At 50.0% G+C, this 25,001-nt stretch overlaps 1 protein-coding gene across 1 annotated transcript in view; it reads right to left on the bottom strand.

Moving 5' to 3' along the window:
- Window positions 1–25,001, bottom strand: part of PLXNA2 (plexin A2) — a 196,859-nt gene that overhangs the window by 100,672 nt on the left and 71,186 nt on the right. The window contains exon 4 of the mRNA XM_087827861.1: window positions 3,205–3,339. Within this exon, the coding sequence (XP_087683987.1) occupies window positions 3,205–3,339 (135 nt within the window). The remainder of the gene's footprint in view (window positions 1–3,204; window positions 3,340–25,001) is intronic.

The following is a 25,001-nucleotide window of genomic DNA, read 5'->3' as shown; positions in this document are numbered from 1 at the left end:
TACACGGGGCCTGCAAACTTTGAAGCCTGTCTACTGTGCTTTTGGTGGTGTCTTCTGGAGAGAAGAGTCCCAGTGCCAAGACCTTAGACAAGCCTCTAAGGTCTGAAAGAGACTGGAGAGTTGAATTTATTCTATCTTTACAGGTGGGGAAAGAGAGTCCTTGCAAAGTTAAGGGTCCAGGCCACCCAGCTTGTTAGAAGTGGGACCAAGACTAGAACACGGGCCTCCAGGCTCAGCTTGAGGCCTCCTGGGTGTGCCACTGGCCACTTTACTTCCTTCTAAACACACTCATTGTCACTACCCTCCTGAGTCATGGGACAGAAAGCCTGAGAGCTGGAAAGGGCCATATAAAATCTTCACGTCGACTATCTGTGAGGCGCTTGAGGCAGAGTAAACCAAGTTCCCATCTGTGGCCTCTGCTGAGCCTCACGTTGACCCGTGCGAGGTGAAGCGACTTGTCAAAGGCCACCCAGCTATAAAATGTTGAGATAGGATCCTATTGGAGCTTCGGACTTCAGAGATAACCTTCTTATCTGATGTCATTCCTTTATTTTATAGGGGAGGCAATGGAAGCTGTGAGAGGGTCATACCTCCCGTTATGGCAAACGTTGGACTAGAACCCAAGTCGTTTGCATTTTCATTGGTTGCTCTGTTGACATACATTAAAGAATTTCCTTAAGAGGTCTGAGCTGTCTGTGAACACTCTGTGCTCATAGCTGCCCAGATTCAGACTGATGGGCCTCCTGAGCTGTTCTTGGCACTCCTCCCTGGCCCCAGCCCCTGGTGAATCACCTGGCTACCTATTTCTACATGATTTACAGCTCTCCAGGTGACAGGCCTCAGAGCTCCACCACAAATCCCCCTTGGACTCTGCCTGCTGCTCATAGCTCCACCTGGTATATGTCACCTACTAGAGACAGCCCCATGGCGCTCAACCCAAATTCTTCCTATATCTGCTCAGCGTGACTGGCACTACTGAACCCCTCTGTCCGGTGCAGACTATAACAAGAGCTGGCAGCTGAGGCTGAAGGAGAGGACATTTAGAAATAAGCGACGTGGACATGGGTCAGCCAGGGCTGATGCTCTCAGAGGTGACACCAGATATGGTCTCAAGAGGTCATTAAATTCCCTAAAGGCCACTCATCAGCCCCCATTCCTGGCCTAAGCCCTCTTCTTTGGCCACATTTGGAATGCAATTTCAAAAGCATCCCATTTGAGATAAAGATACACAACCCAAAAATGCGTGCCTTGACTAAGGTCTCATTGGTCACTTCTACTTGCTGTTTCTGTTTCTCCTCTTCACTGGGCTCAGAGAACCCAAGAAAAAGTGCTTTTACCCAGGCTTACCTGCCTGGTCCTTAGCAATACATAATGTCTTTTAAAAATATCATGTACAATGTGGGTCTGTTTGACCCCTCAGCCCATCCTCGCATCCACCCATCCAGGTTGTCGCCTACCCATCCATCCCTCTCTCTGTACGTATTCTTGTAGAAGTGTCTGGAATGGTGTTCACCAAATGTCAACAAGGCGTTATCTTTTAGGTAGTGGGTTTGGGGACTTATTATCTTGTTTTCCATATATATTGTTTAAATTTGTATAGTGAGTATCTACCTTTTTTGTTTAAGAAATAAAATTTTGTCTATAAGAAAAAAATAGGAAGAAAAGACAGAGCATTTACAGACTTAAGTCTGATGGTATAGGTTTCTAGGTATGTATCTTTCCCTTGTTAGACTGTAAGCAACTTCAGGGTAGCGACCGAGTCCCATTCCTTTTGATGTTTTCCCAGGACACTGTTCCTAATAAACATATTCCCAGTAAAGGGGTGTTTTTAGGGCTCGCCAACTGTTTCATTGGAACGATAGGTCATTGTGTACTTCCAAGACTGTCTTTCCCACTGTAGGTCAAGCAAAGCCTCCTCCAGCTCCACCAGGTTCCCATCTGGACCTGTTTATGCCTCAACTGCAGGGGCCACATGAAAGGAGGTAAGAAGACAGGTGGGTTCAAGAGGATCTGGATGTAATTTGCATGTAATTAGCATATGATTTGTGTCATCTATTCTCCAGAAGTAATTTTCAACTTAGAGCTGCATCGCTGCTTCCCTCACGCTGTCGTGTGCCCATTCGCTTCTGTCTTCTTCCCTCCACTCATCCATCATTCCTGGAGTCAGGATTCTTACATTCAGAAAGGAAGGAGGGAAAGAGAACTCGGGGTGACACTGATCAAGGACACCTGGGATCTTGGCAGAGTATTCTGAGAATGACACATGAGCTAGAAAGCACCTTGTGAAAGCTTGCTGGACCTCTCTAGCCCAGCATCCCGGTCTAGTCTACGTCATTGTCCTCAGCACCAAGACAGAGTCACAGTCCTTTTGCTCCATCTTTGGCCTTTATCTTGCTTACCCTGTTCAAGTCAGTGTCAAGACCACCACTTCTGCTGAACAACCGCTGACCCACTTACTGAATGAATGGAAGAAAACAGCCTTTCCTGAGGCCTTTGCTTTCCGCATCTCCATTGATTTGGACAATCTCCCGGCTTCCCTGCTTCTCTTGCCCTTCACCGTGGCTCTCCCTGCACTCGCCTTCTCTCTGCTCACACATATTTAGAGCAGATACAATCCAGGGAAATAACACTCCATCTCAGAGGCTGGGGAAGCTGGTCAGCAGTTACCCAGCAGAGGGTAGAAGTCTACTTTTCAGGGCTCCCCAGCTCTGCAGGCAGGGCTTCAGCTCCTCAGAGCTGGCCAGCTTCTACCCTGCCTCAGCCTAAGACGCAGGCCAAGATTTTTATCTCTGGGGGGAGGCCCTCTCTTGGGTCTGTCTCTCCCAGGATTGGGCCCAGCCCAGAGGCCTGGATTATTTACACCTCTTTGGTTCCCTCGAGCAGCAGACTCTGTGGGCCCGGGAGCAGTAAATCTAGCTCCTAATCACACCAAGCTGCTCCACGCAGTCTGGCCTGTTCTTGCAGGGCTGTTCATCACGTGCGGAGACAGGGGGCTGTGGCCTAGAGAGAAGCCTGCGGGAAGCGGCTGGCCCCCGATGCTTCTCTTTGGCTCCCTGCAAAAGCCTCCAAGGACTTTGCCTCTGCCAGGCCCCTGAGCAGCAAGCCCAGAAGTCTCTCCTGTTAGATGGAACAGCTCTGAATAAAGGTCACAGGTTATCAGCTCCTCCTGGGCTTTGGAAAGGAGGGATAGGTGCCGGCACTTACCTGTCTCTCTGACATAACATACAGGTAGCGCTGATCGATGGAGAAGGCCATGTCCCGGAGGATGGGGCTCCCGTCCTTGAGCACAGAGACCATCTCATACTGGACCCCGCCGTGGGGGGGACCATCAGCTCGAATCTGCAGAAGAAACAAGGGCATCCTCAGCATCTGCACTCTACAGTCTCCTGTGGGTTACAAGCCTCAGCCTAGAACAGGGAGCTTAACAGAAGATGATCCCCCCACCACCAATTGCTACCCTGAACCAGGCTGGGCTGCAGGGAAGACAGAGGCGCCCCTTGGCTCAAATAGACCAGTTCCACCAAGAAGAATTCTTTCCTAAGTGGCCTGTGTGTACTGAGTCTGGGATTTCTAATGGTGGGTTTATTTGTGTGTGTATAATAAGCCCTTAGGTGTGATTTTGAATATTCCTATGTGGTCATTCTTGTGTGTGTCTACATACATTTATAACACAGTGTAACGGGGGTGTGTGCAAGTGAGTGTGTGCTTATGTACACTTATTTGTGTTTGGAGTGAGAGGGTGAACATCTGTATAGGGTTTCTGCCTCAGGTAAGTAAGGGAGAAGGGAATGGTGGGGCGACCACACAAGCCATCAAAAAGATGGTCATCAAGAACTTCAAGATCTTCAGATCTCAGGAAGGTCTTTCTGCTCCCTAACATATCCCTTGAATGTCTGCAAATCCACTTGGTGAGATCTGGTGAGCCAGGAATCCCAGCTCAGGCTCTCAGAGCCCATCCCGGGGTAGTAAGTCAGCAAGGACTTGGATGGCACCAAGTCCAGTGCTCCTTAGCCCTGGCTGCACATTAAAGTCATCCGGGGAGTTTTAAAAAATATGGATGTCAGGGTTGGGTCCAGTCATCAGGATCTCTGTGGGTGGGGCCGAGGCCTTTTTTTGTGGGTGTCAAAGCTTCCCAGGTGAATCTAATGAGCAGCCAGAGTCTAGAAGCACCGATGTAGCCAAGTTGTCCTCACACCCTCAGGATCACCAGGGGGGGTTGGTAAAATGCATGGCTGGGCCTGCACCCAGAGTTCCTGATTTGGTGGGGATAAATCCTGAGAATTTTCATCTGTAATAAATTCCCAGGTGATGTGGATGCTGCTGATCCGGGGGGGTTTGAGAAGCATTCATCTAAGTCTAAGCAATATACGATGTATAGAATACTGAGACTCGGTGGGGAGAGGTCCTCAAAGTCATCCAAAAGTTGGTGGCTGGGAGTCCTTGGTTTGAATGTGCCCCCACCCCCAGGTTTCCTGTTCCCAACATAGCATCTGACTGTTGACCACACTCCGTATCCGGTGGCTCATTTATTTGTCCTCTATTCATGGAAACCCCTCTAGCTCAAGCCCCACCTCCTCCATGAAGCCTTCCCAATCTCTCCACCACACTAATTGCACCCCACTCTGAGTACCTCCGCCTTGAGCAGATCCAGTTATGGACTCAAGGAGTGAAGAGCCAGGGTCTTTATCTGGGAAAACACCCCCCATTAGATTGGTTCTCCTTATCATTTAAAGCAGCATTTTCTCTCTTAGATACCAAATTTCCGTGCATCCTTCCAGAAGTGTAGTGACTTCTAGTCATAAAAGTTCTCGGGTTATTGCCAGAGGAAGAGGGGAGATGCGATAGTTACGACTTCTGGTTGGTTTGGCCTCAGCTTTCTGTCTCCAGACAATGGGAAATTCAGGCTCCATTCTTCCTCTGAATGGGGAGCGTCCCAGTGACTCTCACCACCTTCCCTGTGACAACTGCTCCTCTCCTGTGAGACTTAAGTATCCTCAAGGCTCTGGCTCAGCCCCAAGAGCTGCAGAAGCTGCCCCTCCTTCAGGCCTGGTCCAGGATCTCTCTGCCCAGGGAGGCCAGTTAACCCTCTGCCAAATAGAGCAGCCTCCCTCCCCACAAGCCTGGGCACTTTCCCGGATCCCCAGCAAGGCCTGGACACAAAGTCAGAAGGAGGAACACCACAGATCTGGCCCTCCCTCCTCTGGTCTCTGGGACTAGATGGTACCCATGGTCAGGTTGGAGCTGGGATTGAGCCAGACAACTTTTCATCACATCCTCTGCTGCATCCTGTTAGGACCAATCCCAGCCAATCACCTTTTACTGAATCAGAGACCTAAGCAGATTTGTATTGTTTTGCTTTTTATTTCCATCTGCAACCCCAATCTTTTAATAAACCAGTTAAAGCCAGAATCAAATCTCCATAACCCTCAAACATCAGAGCTAAAACCAAACCAGAACAGAAAATGTTCTTGGAATTGAACCTGAACTAAGCTATCCTATTTCATTCAGTCTAAATCCCTGGAGAGAAGAGCAGGACTGCCCAGGAAGTCTGAGCCCCTCCACTTCCTCTCACTCCATGCTATCTGCCTCCAGCTCATGTACCCTCCCTGAAACCTTCAGGAGGGCAGAGAAGATGGAAAGTGGGGCCAGGAGGACAGGGGGTCAAAGAAAATGAGGTAGGGACAGGGGCCGGCAGGCAGAAGGCAGGAGAGGCCATTTGGGCAGCCAAGGTCTTTCCCCTCCCTGATTCCCTTTGCTCCCTCTGGCAACACACCAAAGTGGGCAGAGCACAGGTCTGCGGTTCAGGGTTTCTGGTTTCTGGTCTGACTCTGTTCTTGCCTGGGCTTGATTTCTGCTTAAGGGTATATATACTTTCAGGTCAGTTACTTGGTCTCTCTGAGCCTCAGTTTTCCCCTCTGAGTAACAGGAGGAAGCAGTGGCTCAGTGCCTGTCACCGGGGAATCACAGACTTGTAAATACTGCTGAGCTACAAGGGCTTTGGAGAGCATCTCATCCAAGCGCTTCCGTTCAAGGGACACAGCTATCTCGGTGGCACTGAGCCAGTGTGGTCCAGGAGAAGCCCAAGGCTGATGGGGACTAGGGGCTAGAGAGGAGGGTCTTCCTAGTGGACATGGAGGGTTCAAGCACATGACTGCCCAGATTTTTCTGTCTTGGATAGGAAGGTTTGAGCTTCAGAGTTGTCCCCCATCCCTGCCAGACCCAGGGTAGTAGTGAAGGGACAGTCAGGGAGTCCCAAACAAAAGTGGGATTTTAAAATCCAACTGATTGAGTCTATTCTGTGGTGTCCCACAGAATGAAAGTTCTATTCGGCTTTTAAGCTTGTGTCCCCAGGGCCAGTTTTCAATGACCAGGAGGACAATATTAAACTAAATAGGCCATGAATCCAGCCCATGAGAAGGGCATCTTCAGACCAAGCCGCACAGGCCTCCACATCCGACCAAGGGGAAGAGAGAGGAGGTGGGCAGAGGAGGGTGGCGACGCAGGCGGGTGGAGGCGAGTCGCTTGAGGGTGTCTTTCTAGGTGGGGTCCTCCTCTCCTGGGAGGGCCGGCCTCATGGACATGCAGAAGCTGTCCACTTTGCTTGGGCAAAACTCAGCATTGGGATGAGAAGGACAAGTGTGCTACAGTGGAGGGTGACAGTCTTTACTGAGACCGGAAAATGTGCCTGAACTGTTGCACAAGGAGATTTCTTCTAGCCCCCATGAGAATTCCTGTCGTGGGGAGCCCTGACCAGAATGAATGGCCACAGGAAGCTGTCACTGCCTCTCAGGAGGGTTTTGAACCCAGGATAACCTCTTTTGGTTCATGGATAAATGTGGCCCTGCCTGGAGGTGGGAGGATGGTGAATTTTCAAAGGAAGGGCCCTGTTCTCCTAAAGAATTTTATAATTTTTTTCCTTTTTTTTTTTTTAATCCCCATAGGGGGATTTTTTTCCCATTGCTTTTCAGAGAGAGTGGAAGGGAGATAGAGAGAGAGAGATAGAAACTTCGATGTGAAAGAAATGCATAGATTGGTTGCCTCCCGCATGTGCCCCGACCGGGACTGGGGATCGAGCCTGCAACCCAGGTATGTGCTCTTGTCCAGAATCGAACCCGGGACCCTTCAGTCTGCACACTGACGCTCTAACCACTGAGCCAAACTGGGTAGGGCAAGAATTTTATAATTAAAAAAAAATATTTATAATATAGTTTAGTATTATTACAATTTAATATATAATATTTATAATATATAATATAATAAGAATCTTATAACAGCTACCACTCTATCCCTTTTACAATGCGCTGGGCGCTGTTGAAAGTACTTTGCAAAAACTACTCATTTAGTCCTTACAAGCACCCTAGGTAAATACTTATTTCCACTTTGCGGAGAGGAAATGTAAGGCATGGGAGAGGTAGGTGACTTTCCCAAGACCACGCAGCACCGCCAAGGGTGGCAGATAGGGAGTTCATCCCCACACTAACCTGTGACTCATGTAAGAACGATATTAATGGGTGACTACAGCTGCTCATTTAAACTGAAAACAGAGTTCAGTGAAAGTCCAAAGTCTCTCCTTACCCGCCCTTCCTCCTTCAGACCCCAAGGCCGAAGTGGACAGTCACCTCTTTTCTGGAGGCAACGATAAACTTAAAGCCCAATTTTGGGGGATCTTGGTTGGTGGCCAAAAAAGTCAGTTTCTCAGGACTGGCTTTGGGGCTGGTGAAATCCAGGGGAGATTTACTGTCCTTTCTCCAGATGGGAGGGGCCTCTTTGAAACAAGAATGAATAGTAATCCTATTAGTAGCTTTCCTTTAAATCACAGCTAGGTCTGAGCAGAAATTAATGACAGCCTCTTTACTTGAACGTCCAATTCAAATCAGCATATCCAATTAACTAGCTTACTGGCAGGCCCCTCCAAACTCTTTCTCTTGTGCATCAATTTCTTCTCTAGTTGGTCCTAAATTATGGTGCCTTTGCTAGGGATTTGGCACTCTAATATCACTTTATTAGTAGTAGTAATAGTCATAGTAATTTTTTTTCAAGATCAGCTGATGAGCGATAGAATTGGGAATTCTCTTCTTGGGCCTCTCAGTAGGAAACAGATTGGTGTGAGAGGCATCCCCACACAGTGGGGGGCACTGGTTCCTGTCTGGAGGGCTGGAATCTAATCCAGATTTTCTCATTAATTGGCTATGTGACTTCAGGCAACTCACTTCACTTGCTTGTGAAATAGTTTCCATTGCTGCCAAATAAGAGTGGTAATTCCTGTCCTTACTAGCCCCAAAAAGATGCCATGAGAATGAAATGAGTTATTAGCTATGAATTTCAGGATCGTCCCACATGCATTTAGTACATGCCTACCATGAGCCAAGCCTGTGCTAACAGCTGGGGACACTGTGAGAAGGATCTTCTTAGGAAGTCCAAGGAACAGGGAAATGGACAATCCCACCAGTCTTCACAAACACATGGGGAGCCCAGGGAGGCCAGCGGGGGGCAGGATTGTACCTCACCCAGACTGAGGGAGCCATGAGGGGAGGCTTCCTGGAGGAGGTGACACCTCAACTGAAAAGCAGATGCAGAAATGTGTGACTTCTTTGGAAAATTTAAAGTGTGATGTAAGTATGAAAGTTATTGTCATGTTTGAGCCCAGACTTCTTGGAAATGGGGTATTGCAGACCTGACACGCAGCCACCGAGGACTCAACAATTTCAGGAGGTCTTGTCACCTTAGGTCCTAAAACTCATTTTGGAAGGGTCCTTTCTGACAATTGTATCTCTGCCTCAGGACTCTGGACTTGCATGATATATAAATGTGTGTGCATATGTGTGTTCACATGTGTACATGCGCATATGTGTGTGCACAAGTGTGTGTACATATGTGTGTGCATGCATGTGCACAGTTAGACCTTTAAAGAGGGTGAGGTGGAGGAAGCCTGGCCCTGCCCAGACTGAACTCAGGAGTGAGTTAATGAGCAAGTGTGTCCACAGCTGTGCATTTAGTGCTGGGAGAGAAAAGATTCATGCTGAAGTTTATTTTTGTACAGCTTCATGACCCAAATTATTTATAGATTGAAGTCTTCAGTAAGTCCAGTCTCTGAGATTCTTCTTGCCTCTCTCCTGCACACACACATGCACACACACAGAAGCAGCAGCAATGTCCAGGGAGCCTCTGGCTCGACCCCCAAACCCCCAGAGCTGTGCAAACGTTAACTAACCATGCAGAGTCATAACCAAGCAGGCAGAGGCTCCCAGAGGACAGCTGGGAGCCTGGCCCTAAATGCTTGGCTAACGAGAGGGACACGGGAGCCTGCAAACTTGGCTAGTGGGTTGCACTGATCCAGGAGAGGAGAGGAAGAGGGAAGACAAGGCCAAGGATCCGCCTGTCCATGAAAAAGAAGGTCTCTAAGATGTGCTAAACTTGGAGAATTCTGGCCGCCTCCTCCCTTACCCACACACAGATGCTTCCAACACTGGTCCCTAGAGAGTTGTCAGTCAATCACCATGGCTTTGACTCTGGAGATTGACATTTCCATGTACAATTACTTCTATTTCTGTGCCTGTTAGGAATCTGACCTAAATATTAAACTGGGGGTGATGGGCTAGCAGGAGGGTACATGGGGCTATGGGCTCCTGGACTTCAGACGGTCAAGCCATGAAAGGATTTCTCCTGAAACATGGGGAGGGGATCCTAAGAGGAAGCACATCTTTCGACTTCAATTTCTGCACCTTGGGACAGTCTGAGATTTAAGAGCCTGTCTTATAATGATAGGGAATAAGGGATGGCGTGAATACTGAGCACCTACTATGGGTAAAGGAGTTAGGCTGGAGGGGTTGGGTGGAATGGGAGGTGTTCTCTCCCCCCATTAAATTGTGGCTACTTTGCTACTCCTCAGTCAGGGATGGACGGCCAAGCAATCACTGTTCCCGGCTGCCCAGGGGCCTGAGAGGAGTGGCCTCTGCTTCCCACCTTCCTGTGGTTAATGATAAACTGTGCTTCAGGAGGGCATCAACTCTCCCAGCCTAGAGGCCTCTCCCTTTACAACTCAGGGGAAAATGACATCAAGACCTAGAAGCAAAAGAATCCAGCTCTTGGGTCTCCCTCTGTCAGAGAGGGCCTTGAGCTCCAAGGCCCGGGAAGGGACAGGAGCTTGCACAGGTGAACTACATGGGTGAGGCAGTTCCAGAGCATAGCGCTGGCCTCAGACCTGCCCCATCTCTCAGTGTTGCTCCAGCTCAAGACTTGGGCAGGTCAGGAGGCACCGGGAACAGGATGAAGCTGCCAGGAGAGGAGGAAGCACTTGATTGTTTTGGGAAACAAGATAAACACAGCAAGGGACAGCCAAGGCATTAAGCAGCCTCAGATGAAATCAAATCACGCAGTGGCAAAGCAATAATTCACAGGGAGCATGCATAGAGTTGGGGGGAGCGCAGAGGGATGAGAGGCGGAATTAATAAAGTATAATGAGCAGCCTCTGCCACATCAGAATCTCTGTTGACCCGAAGCTCTGATATGTGGGGCTCGAGGCACCGTACACAGATTCCTGCTTGGGGATGCCCTGGCTGTTTCACGATTGAGTGAATGATTTAGAAGCACCGTTTGGGTCCCTGTGGGGGGCAGTGCAGCCCTCCTCACCTAGCTCAGGGCCAGGGTGTGGTGAGAATCAGGCACAGTGACACACAGGTTAACCACCTGAGGAAGGCCCCGTCACACTCCTTGGGAGGGGCAGGCAAAGGAACCCTGCCCTCCCTGGGGCTGGGTCTACACAGGCTTTTGAACCACTTCCCTCCCGTTATCAATTTAGTTCAACGTGCTTATTAATCATCTATTGAACATGGCCACCAGTGTGCAAAAGATTGGAGATACCAACAGGAATAATCTTGAATGCTCTATGGGATAGGCTCCCCATGTCCCAGAAATGTTAGGTGTCCAGAGCAGGGCCACACGGCTGGAAAGTGGCCCAGGGAAGCTCAGAGCTGGTCTGCCTGATTCCAAAGCCTGGCCTTTGTGTCTTTCATGCAGCCTCCCTCTGGGGCCTCAGTTTTTCGTAAGTCAAACAAGAGGACAATGCCTGCACTGGGACTCAAAATTACATCCAAAACCTGCTGGGTGTCCCTGGAGATAAGTTCTAGGGAACAAAATAGATCATATAGCTGTCTCCTTCAGTGTGACAAAGAAAGCCACCTGCAGCCTGGAAAAAGAGCAGAGGGTGGGTGTTCAAGAGGGTTATTACCCTCTTTAATGAACTTGTTCTTCTCAATGGCCTAAAACTGCCCTGCATTTTATAATCTGGAAAAGTAATCTCTTGCTTTCATTACCACGGAGGATGGCATTTCAGGCCATAAGGATGACAAGGGAGGTTGAAATCTGTGTGCACAGCAATCCGATCCTGGGCTGTGCCTGAATGCAGGGGACTCCCTGAGATTTTCAAAGGAAAAGTCATTTAAAAAACACGTGTGGCATGTGTGTACCACGGTGCAGAAAATGCGTGGTAACTGAAAAAAGAAAAAAAAAAAGGCAACCACATCCATGTCTGTATTTCTCCTCCTGTTGCTCGTGGGCTTGGTCTGAGTCTTTATTGCCTCTTATCTGTGCTACTGCAATAACCTGAGAAATCTGCCTGCCTCCAGCATATTTCAGCTCTAATCTGTCCTCCCAAACACTGCCAGATTAATCTTCTTAAAACACGTATTTGATCTTGCCTTTTCTGTATGCAAAATCCTTAAATTTCAGGTGTTTGTAATTTTCTTTCTCTTGCTTATCTCAGGTTCTTAATTTTTAAAAATAATGAACATACGCTACTTCAGGAATGTGAAAAAGGGTAAATCGTTGCATGCATCCATGCGTGCATGCACACTCACACACACGCACGCACACACAAAACACTTTGACTTCCCCCACTGATCATTTAGAAAAGTTCACATTGCTCAGTTTGTCACATAGGGATCTAGCAAACATGGCCTTCTCACTATTTGCCAATTATGTCTCTAAGTTTTTATGCCTTTGCTTGACGACTTATTCTACCTCCGAGATCCTCACCATCCTTCAAGACCCAATCCAAATGCCACCTCCTCCATGAAGCCTGTCCTGATCCCTCCTTTGAATTCTTATAGCGCCTAGCATGTCTCTTGGCATAGTTATGTGTGAACACATGCGGTAATCTTTCCAGAGACGGTAAGTTCTTAGAAAACAGATATTGTTTTGTACAGCTTCAGAGCCCTACTGCATTTGTTACTACTATGTATACAGCAGGAACTCAATGATATAGCCACAGCTCACATTTATTTGACTCCTATTATTGTTAGATATCGTGCTAAGTGTCCCAGCATTCCCATGTTATAAATGAGGAAACTGAGGCACAGAGGGGTGAGATAATCTCTCAGGGTCACACAGCTGGTCAGTGGAAGCAGCAGAACCTCCAGCCTGATGGGCCGTCGCTTTTCTAGGCCTCTCTTTTCCCATCTCTAGAAAAGAATGGGTAGAGAAAGAAGGAATCTCGCTCTGCCATTCCCCCTGCCCCTCAACCAAATCTTCTGGAACTGACATAGAAACATACTACACACATATGCTTCTGTTGAAAAATGATCTTTCTGCCCCCCCATTGGACCTATAAGGGCTTTTAGGAGGAAAGTACTAAACAATCAAGGTGCTGTCGTGAGAAGAACTCCAGGGCCACTAAGCTGGGGCTGTGCTGGCTTGAAGGCAGATGGAAAGCAGGGGTTAAGGTCACGAAGATGAGGTCAGAGCTGGGGTCTGAGAAACAGCCATAGGAAGTGGAATGAGGTCAGAACGCCTCCACCCTGAAGTCTTGAGCAGCCAGCACAGGGCGGCTCAGGGTACCCTGTGTGCTCGGGTCCGTCTTTCTGGCAGAGCCCAAGGGCAGAACAGATAGCTGCAGGAGGGTCTAGCTCTTTTCAAAGACGTTGTTTCAATAGCTGTCCTCTTCACACCTTTTCCCATCTCCCCTCCCAGGAGAGGGACTTTAATAATGAGCTGCTCTGTGACAACACACCCCTAATTAATTCATTGCTATTCTTCTGGGGCCAGATCATTCTAATCAAAGTGGGGTGGGTAAGGGGTGGTGAGCAAGGACTGCCCGGTCTGCTTGGTCTGCCACTGACTCTACCTCTGCTCCCCGCATCACAGCTTGAGACCCTGCCCGGTCACCTTGTTCTCTTTGGCTGGGCACCTGCTTCTCCTCGATGCTCACCCCTCCTTGGGCTCACGCCCCACAGCTGCCGGGCATAGTGCCAGCACGCAGACCTTGCTGGTGACTGGGTACAACAGTACAGCAGGTGCCAGGATCTCCTTGGAGAGGGAGGAGGGACGCAGAAGCCTTGTGAGGGGCAAACTCTGCCTTTTCTCTGAGCACCGGCAGAATATCCAACGGGCTCAATGGTGAGCAGAGTGCAGCTCCCGCTCCTCCACCTCCCACGTCCCCAGGACCCCCGCGGGGCTCCCACGATCCTGGACGCAGTGCTCCTGGACCTTGCTCAGCCGCACACCCCTGCACCCGAGGGGCGGCGGTGTTCCTACAGCCGACAACCTTCCCTGTGAGAGGGTGTGAGCAGAGGATAGGGACCACGACTGCAGGGAGCTATCCTAGGAATGAGGTGGAACAAAAGAGCCTCGAGAACCCCCAAAAGCTGGGTCACACTGGTGATGCTGCAAGGTAAAGGGCACACAGGCTGTCTCCGCAGCTGCTCTCTAGGTTTTCCGCTTGGTTTCTAGATCTTTGGAGCCCCACACTTCAATCTTCCCTTCTTACAGGTGCGGACTGTCCAGTGAGGGCTGATGTCTTAACTTCCCGGGGTGGAGGCCACTCGGGGCCACTCAGCCGAGGGAGTTAACTCCCACCTCCCTGCGCTGCAGAACCGATAAGAACACCCCTGCCTACCTGACAGGCCGCGGCAGGAACAAGTTAGATAAGGAATGGGAAGGCGTTTGGGACACTGGGAAGGCTGCATGGAGGCAAATGGGTTTTGATGGGTTTACTTTCAATCCAGAGGGAAATTGAGCAGGGAGGAAATTCTTCAGTGGCCCGTCGGGGCAACTGGTCACCTCTGCGCTCTGTCCATTCCAGGGGAACTAGCTGGGGAAGGAGGAGAAGAAGGAGGGGGAGGAGTGGGAGAGGGAGGGGAGAGAAGGGAGAGAAGGGGGAGCACCAGGGGCGTGGAGCGGGGGCCCTTTGCACTGGGGAGTCTGCAGCCTGCTTTTGCTGACAGCCCCTCTTAGTGGCTGAAGGGATGGTCTGGTGAAGGTCTGCACTGGACTTGCTCTGGGGACACAGAAGGCTGAGGCCACCGGGGCCAAGAGGATGGCAGCATTCAGATTCAGACCCTTTTTACTTTGGGAAGAAAAGAAAGTGAGGGGGAGGCTCCAGTCTATTACCCACAGAGAGAAGGCTGCTCAGGGCAAACCTACCCACTTCTAATCTGCTCCTTAAAAAGAGCTCGAAGGAGCTACAGCTTAGCTTTTGTGTAAAGTACTAAAGCACCCCCCTCTCCCGCCCCTCCCATACCCCCACTCCTCTGTATTTTTTTCTTTTAAAAGAGCGCTTCTCCTCTCCAGGGACTGGAATCATTAACTGAACAGCACTTTGCCTCTCATAGCTTTTGACAATTTGGCAGTCAGCTGGAAAGTACCAGAGAAACTGCAGAGAAGCAGAGGGGGTGAGTGTAGGCCGAGGGGATGTGTCTGAAGGGCCGGCCTGGTGTGTGACTGGCCCCTGGCCCGACACCTGGATGCTCTGGATCTGCCTCTCCCTTCCCGCCCAGCTCTGTGGCTCAAGGGACTTCTGGGTCCCAGCTGTCGGGGAGGTGTGGTGGGATGGATAGGGAACATCACAGGGTTTCCTGTCCTCACCCCCTTTTGTTGTCGCCTGGAGGCTGCCTGGGGCTGGCTGACATCCAATCTGGACAAGGGATGCCTCAAGAAGAGGCAGGAGTGAACATCTGTCATCCTACCTGACACCCGAACCTCCCGACAAGCAGAGGAGGGGCAACGAGGGTCGGGGTGTGGGAAGACTATGGGGCTGGGCAAGGAAAAGTGGACCTAAGCAACGACCTTAGGCAGCAAAACCCAAGTCCTGGGCATTTCCGAAGAGGAAAGAAAACAGGAGCGAGGAAGCAGGCTCAGGGATTTCCCAGTCAAGCCGTGACAGAAACAGAGCAAAGGGAGAATTCTGGAGCCTCCTGAGAAGCTACCTAGGTTGGAACATCTGCAGAACTGGCCTCAGACAGTCCCAAGCATTAGCAGCTGATGGTTTTGAGGGCATTTCTCAGAAGGAGCCCTGGGTCCCCAGCCACCCTGGGGAGGATCAGAGAGCTCTTCCTCTTTGTCTCACTCCTGGTCCCTCTCCCCACACTAGGGATCTAGACTTATTCGGCAACCCTGGAATGGTGTGTTACCACTTACTGAGCTCATATTAAGTGTTGGACAAGGCACCAAGTGCCTTACACAAAATACCTGCGTTAATCCCCCAAAACCCATTTCACTGGTGAAGAAAGTGGGTCTCAGAGAGGTTAAATAACTTGCATTAGGCCACATAGCCAGTAAGTGACAGGCAGAGGTTTGAACCTGAGTAGGTTTGATTATGCAAGCTTTTATTAAGCCACATGTCTCCCCCAAATGCATTCGCCTTTATCATCTTGCTATCATTTTGATGGTCTTATTCAGCTGTCTGAGCTCCTATGAAGTGCCAACAAAAATGATAAATTCCCAGATGTAGAGGCTGGATCTATATAGTTCATTTTATTCAACTTTTGGCAGAGTGCCAAGCACAAGGGGCTGCTTTCAAAAGTTGCAGGCTATCCTTGAATCAAGTTAGAGCTCCAGAAAGCCACAAACTTGGATCGCGAAAGCTTCATCATCAAGCTTCACTCTCCTTAATGGCCTTATCTCCTTGCTTTTTATTGTTGGTTACTCCAGAGAGTAATTTATTGCATGTTGATTGCTACATGGATGTCACAGCCTTGGCATCTTAGCTTGAGTTATTATAAGAAATTGCCATGTAAAAGATGCTTCTGATTTTGATGTCCAACTTTTGTCCTGGTTTCTGTACAAGGTCTCACATGATAAATCACTTATGGAATGTAACGTCTGGGAATTGGCTCTGCTGAAAAATAGGTATACTTCTATCAGAGAGTAAGGATTTCTAGTTCATCCCATTTCCCTTTTTGATTTGGCTGCCAGGATACTCATGCCAAATCTGATGCTGGGTGATGGTTCCTATATCAGCTTTACGTTAGCATATTTATTTCCACTCCCTTTTTGTGGCTTGGGTTTTCTAGTTCCATGCTAGTTTTCATTATGTATGTTTGCCAAATCTTTTATTATAAGTTTCCTAATTCCTTATTTGAAAAGTGGCTAGAAATACATACAAATAATTATAATCATGCACTAATATAATGTTTGCACCAATGCATTTGCACTGTTTTATGTTGCCTTTAAGTATTCTCAGGTATTTGCACTATGTACTCGTATCCTTTGTCTTTGTGGGCAGGAGTTAGCCAGTGGGTTCTTCTGAGGGCCTGGACTATGTCCAAGATAGTTAAGTATATACATGATGTGTTAGAAGAGAGGAAAGAGGTGAGGGGACAAATACCACTTAAAACCTAGAGCCAGTGGTCAATCTGCCTTCCACTGGGTTAATAAAAATCTTTAGATCAGCTATGGGTCTGGTCCATAATAATGCTCCCCCCTTATTGGTAAAATGAAAGAATAAATGAATAAGTTAATAAATAAATGCTTCTCTGAGCCAAGAGATTCTTCTCACAGAAGAGAGGGCAAAGACTGTTTGGCAGAAAGCCCCACCTTTAGGCCACAGAGGAGACTCAAAATCAAGGGTGGGGTGAAAGCTCCCCACCTTACCCTTGTCTGCTGCTAGGCCAAAAGCATTGGTCACCTGCACTGTGTGTGGCAAAACTGGGTCAGTGTGCCAGACCCTAGAAGGAGAGAGGAAAGAGGGAAAGGAGGAAGGCAGCGGGGAGGCCTGCTGCTTCTGCTTGCCTGTTGTCCTCCCCTTGAAAGAGAAAGTGACAGAAATGCTGGCCCATAGGGACTGTGGGGAGAGAAAGGGAGGTCTCTGAATATGTGTCTGTCTGTCTCTGTTTTCACTAGCAATGTCCTTTTAACTCCCACCTGCTGGTCTCTTCCTTCCTTCCTTGTCATTCTCTTGTCAATTCCAGTTTCTAAGTGTCCATTTCATCTCTCCCTTTCTCTGTGCTGTCTCTCTGCCTCTCTCTCTAATGCGCTAATGCACCCTTCTCCCCCATCCCCAAGAGAGAAGCTCTGGGAGCCCCCCTTTCACCCTCATTCCACAGACTCCAGAGATAGTCAAGAGCCTCCCCACTGACCTGCATCCAGACCTGGCCTTCATTCTAATCCCAGTGGCCTTGCTGACATGAGTTGGGCTAATTTTTTCCCCTGTAATTAAAAGGGACCCCACCCCCCACGCCATTCCATCTCTAATCCCAGATAATGAGCTCGCTGATTACCAGTGCAGGGCAGGAAACCTCATGTTTGGAGAGGATTTGGGGTAGACAGATTAGGCAAACACTGTGCAGGAAGCTGCACTAGGAAAACAGGCTGTTCTCAAAGTTTGTTGTTAAAAGAGATTTGTGGTGGGCAAAAGGGCCTGGTTCCCTCCAGGTGGTCCGAGCTGCCTCTGACCCTGTCACGTTCTCCCACACAGAGGTAGCATTTCTCAGCTGGCTCTCAGGATCCTCCCTGTGGTGGGTGCTCTCTCCAGCACGCCAGTCCGAGCAGCTCCCCAGGGAGGGTATTCTATCTTGCTCACAGAGGCGAGTGTGCATGTCTGCATGTGAGAGGGAGGGAGAGCCCCATTGGTGTCCACCCACATGCTGGATGGGTGGTAGTCAGAGGTTAATAAAATGTAGTGGGTGATAACAAGACCACCAGGACTCTTACTGACCCCAGGGAGTAGGAGAAATGCCAGGAAAATGGGGAAAATAAAACCCTCTTTTTCAGGCTTTGGGGAGCACTCCTGGTCATAGCACAGGATAGGCTCCCTGGGGGTCAGGTCCTCCCAGCTGAGGATGCCACTTGTGGCTGTAACTGGCATCGCATCGCCATCTGCTCTGCAGGGAGTGTGCTCTGGTAATGAAACTCCACTTTTTGTTTCTGTCATTTAAATGCTTCTTTCATGGGAGGGAGGCAGGTATCCTATTTTAGGTAAAGAATCAGGGTCCCTGAGAAAGTAAAGGTCTCCCTCAAGGTCACAAAGCAAACCCCGTGGCAGAGCTGAGGATATAGCACAAGGCTCCAGGCAGCCGGTTGTGCCTGTTCTTTGCACTGTCCCATGTCTTCCACCCCCCCCCAGATCCTTGTGTTGTGAGAGCTTGAGCACGTAGGATATTGGAGTAATGCGAGATTGGGAGCACCAGATACCCAAGGAGATTTAGGACTCTGCCGTCTAAGAGGTCTGATGGATGGACTCCTCTATGAGGATTCTGAAAGCCCATTGCTACCTTAACGACAATCTGAACTTCTTGATATGGAAGGGACTGCGTTCCCAGGTCCCCAGGATTAAGAGCTCTGAGGCTCCTTCCCCTTTCTCCTGCACTACTCGGAGCCATAAGACCAGTTCCGTCTGGTGCTGAGAGGAGGGGGCAGGAGCTGAAGCCAGGAGTGGGTGCATGGGCGACGTGTGCTTTCAGAGCTGGGAGGGAGCAGGGGGGCTTGTGGGCTGGTACCTGGGGGGTTGCCCAGCCTGCTGGTGGAGGCGCCTGGCCCTGCTTCCCCACTGTGGCTCCTCCAATGAGCTCAGGGTGTGGGAGAGGGAGGCAGGCTGTGGATGGATTCCAGATGGGCTATCAGGTTTGCCCACAGTCGACTGTGAGGCTCCTCTGGTCTCGGCAGCTCCCTCAGCTCTGACTCAGCTGCACGGCCAAAGCCCGCTATGGAATGGCAGTGATACCCAACCCGCTCTGCCCGCAGCCTCCCCCTCACCCCCTCTGCACTGGAGACAGTGCATTTCTTCCCTGTTACAAAGGGTTAGAGCTGGGAATTTGGCTGATGGCTGGGCTCCCAGCTCTGGATCTCTAACTTCCTTTCCCCTGGGAAGAAGTAGTTGTATACGGTTCTGGGTTCAAATTCTAATGTTTGAGAACAAGGTGCCTGCATGGGGAGCCTTGGGGTAGAAGGCAGAAACCCCATGTGTCCCTCTGATGGCCAGGACTGTGCAGCTGGCTCTGACCCAGGTGTGGCGGGAAGTCGGGAAGACCAGGAACCAGGCAGAGCGAGGCAGCCAGATACCTGACATCACCACGGCACTGCACCACTGCAGGGCTCCAGACTAACAGCATCTCAGACAGGCGGGGGGGGGGGGGGGGGGGAGCTTTCTTTATTCCCATACTACAGATGAATACACTGAGGCTGTAGGAGGTTAGAGCAAACATTTGATTTTGGTCTCCTGAGTGTGGCCACAAACATTTTCGAAGACCTACCATATGCCAAGGATAGTGCTTTTGCTTTGCAGATACAGAAACAAATACAACACAGATCATGCCATAGAAGCCAGGGCTGTTTTCCTCATGTCACATAACTGATAGATTAATTATTCTCATAGAGGGTGTGCAGGTCTCAGAATATAATAGACTTTCACACGTTTCCACCCATTCGCTGCTGCTTCAACAGAAGATGAAGTTCATTTCTGCCTTCTAGAGAGAAGTAGGAAATATTTCAAGTGACAGGAGGGATTCCATCAGGGTTTCCCGTCTGGTGAACTGTGCCTCAGTTTCCCTTTTGGTGATCTGATTCTGAAGTTTCCGTAACCCTCCACGCCACCCTCCTGCACTCAGGGCTGGCGTGCCTCCCCTCTCGGGTCAGCCTGCTCTCAGGTCCACCCTGGTCACTTGTTAATGAGCGGCAGGCTCCGGGTGATGTTGCCCTGTCAGGGTTGATCAGCTGGGCAGAAATTTGCATTTTGCTTCAGAAACCCAGGTTGGGATCAGAAAGCAGCAGGGCTCCGGCTTCCAGAGAGAAAGCCCCTGAGGCCAGGCATCTGAATGAAGCACAGCAGCCTCTTCTCCCCTCCCTTCCTCCCCTTCCTCAAGCCCCTCCTCGCCTCTCCCCTGCACAGAAGGCTGGTTCACTCGGGCAAAGGCTCTAGGAACAGGCCTGCAGAAGAGAAAGCCTTTTTTTTTTTTTTTCCTTCAAAGAAGATGCAAAGCTCCCTCCAGCCTCTCTGGAGAGTCAGTGAGGGAACAGGCTGTCTCAAAATGCCATTAAAACATCCCTCAAATTAAAACCAGTCCTGGCACGTGTGACCTCGCGGGACAGTGGTTCAGGGATACAGGAGTGGTGTCTCCCACTACCCAGGAGTGCGGACAAGTGTCAAAGGCGCCGGCTGAGCACGGCTGAGGTGCAGGTCCCCACTCTGTCCTGGGATGCACGAGTGTCCTTGGGCAAGATATTTAGCCTCTCTGAACCCCAGTCTCACCTTTATTAATAAAAAAATAAAATCCTTATCTTTCTCCTCCCTCCCTAATTCCAGGGCAGTGGCCCCTTTAGTCTCAGAGATAACGGACTTGGTTCTCTCCACCTGCCATCTTCTGAGCCTCCCTCCCCTCCCCTTCCTCTCCCCACAGTCATGGTGCTATTTTAAGTTGAGGCTTCCAGCCAAAATCTGTACTTTATTAATTACGCGTCAACTACTCTGTGTAATGTTTAATGCATTTTCCAGATTGTATCAAATCCACAGTGAAGGGAAGAGTCTGTGTTCTGGGTGCCTGGCAGGGTGGGTTCTGGGAGGGGGTGGGGACCAGGGGCCAGCAGCCTCTGTCTGCCTTGACTCAGCCTCTGTTAAGGCCAAGCCTCGATCTGACTCACAGTCCCTATTTAAAGAACACACAGCACCCCACTGGAAGGTAGGGAAGCCTGCCTCCTTAGGAAGGGCCAAAGGGCTCAGGACAGCTGAGATCATTCGCAGGGAGGGACGAAGGCTGAGGGGGGATTTGAAAGTGTGGCTCGGTGATATACCAAGAGAAGGCTGGGGATGACACTGGCCATCTGTTCTCCAAAGAGGACACGGAAATAAGCATGTGTGTTGGAGCAGGAAAGCCGTGAGTTAGACCCAGGTATTCCATTCCTTGCTACTAGTTTGCAACTGCTGACGAGCTGTATGGTTTGAACAAGACCTTCTTTCAGTTCATCTGGACCGCAGATGACTGATCTGTAAAAGACTCAAGATGACCCCTGAGGGCCTTCCGAGCTAGAGTCTTTTGTGTGTCTTTCTGGGAGAAGTTATAAGAGATTATGGGGTGAAGCAGAATCTCCTTGGGGGAACACAAAGATGAATTCTTTGTGCTTCCTGACCTCCAGGAGTTCATAATCAGACAAGGAAGGCAGATAACAATAACATGAAATAAAAATCATAGCAAGCAGGCACCGTGCCGAGTGCTTTATCCAGAAGAACATGTTAAAAGCCCTCAACAGCCTTATGAGATAGGTTCTACTATTATGCCCATATTGTTGAGGAGAAAAGTAGGGCACAGAGAGGTTAAGTAATTTGTCCACACTGTTAGCAATGAACAGACTAGGTTTTGAATCCAGACCATCCCACTCAAAAAGTCAGAGACACTCTCCACTGTGCACACAGCCTCAGGAAAGGAACATAATAACTCACATACAGGCCGACTCTGCTCAGTGCTGTAACCAGTGAGAAGGACCCAGGGCTTACAAAGGAAACAAGCGAGTCTGAATGGGCAGATCCAGGAAGGCTTCACTGAGGAGGTGGGAGCTGAGTGGAGCGTGAAAGGTAGGGTGGGGAAGCATGGCGAGAATAGCCTGAAAAGGGGCATATAGGGAAGAGACAGGGACTGGCACAGCTGGAACAAAGGGGCATGGATGTGGCAGAGATGAAGCGCTCCTGGTGGCAGGATGCCAGACCTTGCTCAAGAGGCTGAGCTATCTCCTAAAAGTCTTAGGAGCCATGAAAAGTGTTAAAAATATAGACGCCAACTTGGGGGAGGGGAGCAGGAGCCAGCACAAGTTCAGGAGCAGGATATAAGTCTTACTGGCGCTGGGGGAAGGAGGGCAGGGGAGGGCACCTGGAGGAGATGAAAACAAATAATGTGGGGAATGAGGGAGAGGGAGCGAAGGAGCCGAGGGGAGTGCACCTGCGCCTGGAATGGCTGGTGAGGAATGTGGAAGGTGGCCCCAAGGGGCATGGGGTGGGGGGTTCTAAACTGTGCAGAGAGGTTGATGGAGTATTTTTATTTAGCTTACATATCACTTGCTCAGGAATCCTTTTCTGAGTCCCCCAGCCCCAACGCCAGCAGTTCTGGTTCCCTTGTTACAAATTCTTACCTGCTCGTGGGACCTGTACACCTCTTTAACATGGTCACCACTGTGATAAGCAGTGACTCCTGGTGTCCTTTCCCCATCAGCCCTTTGCTTTGTTCAGTCCTGTGCCCCAGGCCAGACACAGCACCGGGCATGTCAATGCTCAATAAATACTTGCTCAATGAACTGAGCTCTGCCTGGGGCTGGCTGCCCTCCTCCCACCCTTGGGCATCATGGAGGGGCTTCTCATCACCATTTCCCCAGGGCCTGCACCTTCCCACGGAATAGGGCAGGAGTTGTATTCATGGGTTCACCTGTCCACTCTCCCCACACTGATGGGTTCTGACACTTCCGTGCAGTGTTGCCGGGTGGCAATAACGAACAGTTTAGCATGGAAATTGGCCTTAGCACGAAGGGGCTGGTGCGTGCGTGAGCAATTGGAGAGCCTTTGGCTAGGGTACACCTTCAGCCCTGCAAGCCCCAATGGAAGAGATCTCTGACTTTCCTCCCTGGCCAGCCTCCCAGGGGATCTTCCTCTTCCCCTTCTGTGTCCCCAAACTCTTTTGCTCTGTCACTACCAACATCTACCTGAGGAGGGGTTGGAAGGGGGAGCCCACAGTTTTGTTCCACTCCCCAGAATGCTTCTCAGGGTAGTTCCTGTCCCCCCCAGAGCCAGCCTGCCTCACCCTCAGTGTCCCTCCATGCTACAGCTGCCCCGAGGAGGGACCCCTTCAGGACTACTTAGCAGGCGCTGCCTGATGCTGGCGGCACTAATGGATTCTGTTATCTTGCAGGGACCCTTGTCTGCAGATCGGCAAAGCGGAAGGAGGTGGCAGGTTAAAAATACTCTGTTAGCAAAGAGGCTTAGGTGGGGGCCCTGCCATGGGAACTGCAGTGATGAGAGGCCTCTGGGACACGGAGTCAGGAGTGGAAGTCAGGGTGCTGAACCTTCGCTGGCCAAACCTCCCTTTTGCCTCCAGTTTGAACTTGCTACAATTTAGAAATTGAATTTGCAAAGGAGCCTGGAGGTGGAGGGATTCCTTTAGCCTCTTTCATAAGGTCTGGACAGCTAGCTACTTACTGGGTGGAACTCCTTGCAGTTATCTGGGGACTGCTGGGGTGGTGGTTGCCCGAGCTCTGATTCATTTTATAGCGCACACTCTTACCTGGGTTAAGGAACCAAGTCCTAGATGGGAGGGAATCACAATACCCTCCATTTATAGGATGTTTTAATTGCTTCTGAAGTGTTTCCACATACCTCATGCAGACTCACAGCATTCCTAAGGTGAGAATCATTACCCCAATTTTATATATAGGGAAACAATGCTCTGGGAGTTTATGAGACTTGTCCAAGGTCATGTATCTAGGAAGTTGCAGTGTGTGGACTTGAATGACGGTTTTCATATTTCCTGTCCAGGACTTACTTTGCATTCTGTTTTGCTTTTCTTAATCCCCTTATTAGGGAAAAACCCATGGGGCTCTCCCCAGCAGCCTAGGGCAAACCCTCAGTTAATTTCATTTGTCTTAAATGCCCACAGGCCCTGCTGCCTCTAATAGGTCCAGGGCTGGCCTAGCCCTAGCTGGTCTCAAAGCCATTTGTCTCACTCCCTGGGGACCTGAAGGGAAGTTTGCAGCTGTGGCTTCCCAGAACTGAGAGGAGCCCCAGTACTCCAGGTGAGACTCCACCTTCTGTGTGGGCCAGGGATCTAGGTCTCATTTTTTGACCACTGAGAACAAATGTTCCACAGTTTCTATTGGCAAACTGATTCAATGCTTACTTTACTTCTCTCTCCTGCTCAGAAAGTCCCCCGTAAGGGTCACCTTCCTGCTATAGCTATTTATTCAGTTCAATTAAACCGAGGGTGACTTCCCACGAGAGGGCAGAATCCATCGTCAATGATCCAAGGAGAGAGCACCCTGCAAAGGGCCCCATCCACGCCACCCAGGTAAGGGCACATTCCATTTCTCACATTTACACGCGGTGTGAAAAGAAACCAACCCAAATGGCAAAGTTTTGGAAGGGAGTGAAATGAACTCTCAACTGATTAGGGATTCCCACAGAAACACCCGCAGCTGGTCGCCGGAGTCCCACTCCTAGTCCCGCCCTCCCTCGGTGAGCGTCTGGCTCAGGCAGGTGTCCTAGGGGCTGATATTAAGCTGGTTGGAAGTAAAGCAGCCAACAGGGTCAGCCGTGCCTGAACCCTCGACGGGCTCTGCCCACTGAGCTGGAAGCAGGTACCCCAACAGACAAAGTCATGATCCCTGACCTGTGGAGACTTCAAATGTCACTCGAATGCCTACTGTGCAAAGGGCGGTGCTCGGCACAGAAAGTTGGCTGTGATCTGGGCCTTGCCCCTAGCCACTGGTACCAGGAAGGAGTGAAAGAGGCTTAACAACAATGCACATGGAGGGATTTGGAAAATGTTCCGGAAATTCCAAAGAATGAGACATAAAATCTAAGGGACAGGGGGTGAGAAAAGGGAAACGAACAAATGTGCAAAGTAGCGCAGTAATGAGAACACGAAGTGAGGACTTCATGCACTGACATCAAGATTAACCAGCATCAGGAAGGGCATGGTGTTGAGGGAGGGTGGGGGACATACACTGGCAGGAACTGAGGAGAAAGTGGCCCTCCCTGTTTACTTTCTGAGTGGATAGGTTCCTGACCTCTGGCTTCGGCCCCTGGCGCCTGTCCTGGC

Source organism: Miniopterus natalensis, chromosome 19, assembly GCF_054644295.1.
Source record: "Miniopterus natalensis isolate mMinNat1 chromosome 19, mMinNat1.hap1, whole genome shotgun sequence".
Classification (NCBI taxonomy): domain Eukaryota; kingdom Metazoa; phylum Chordata; class Mammalia; order Chiroptera; family Miniopteridae; genus Miniopterus; species Miniopterus natalensis.
Note: the sequence above shows the minus strand (reverse complement) of the source record. Positions and strands in the feature narration are given on the sequence as shown.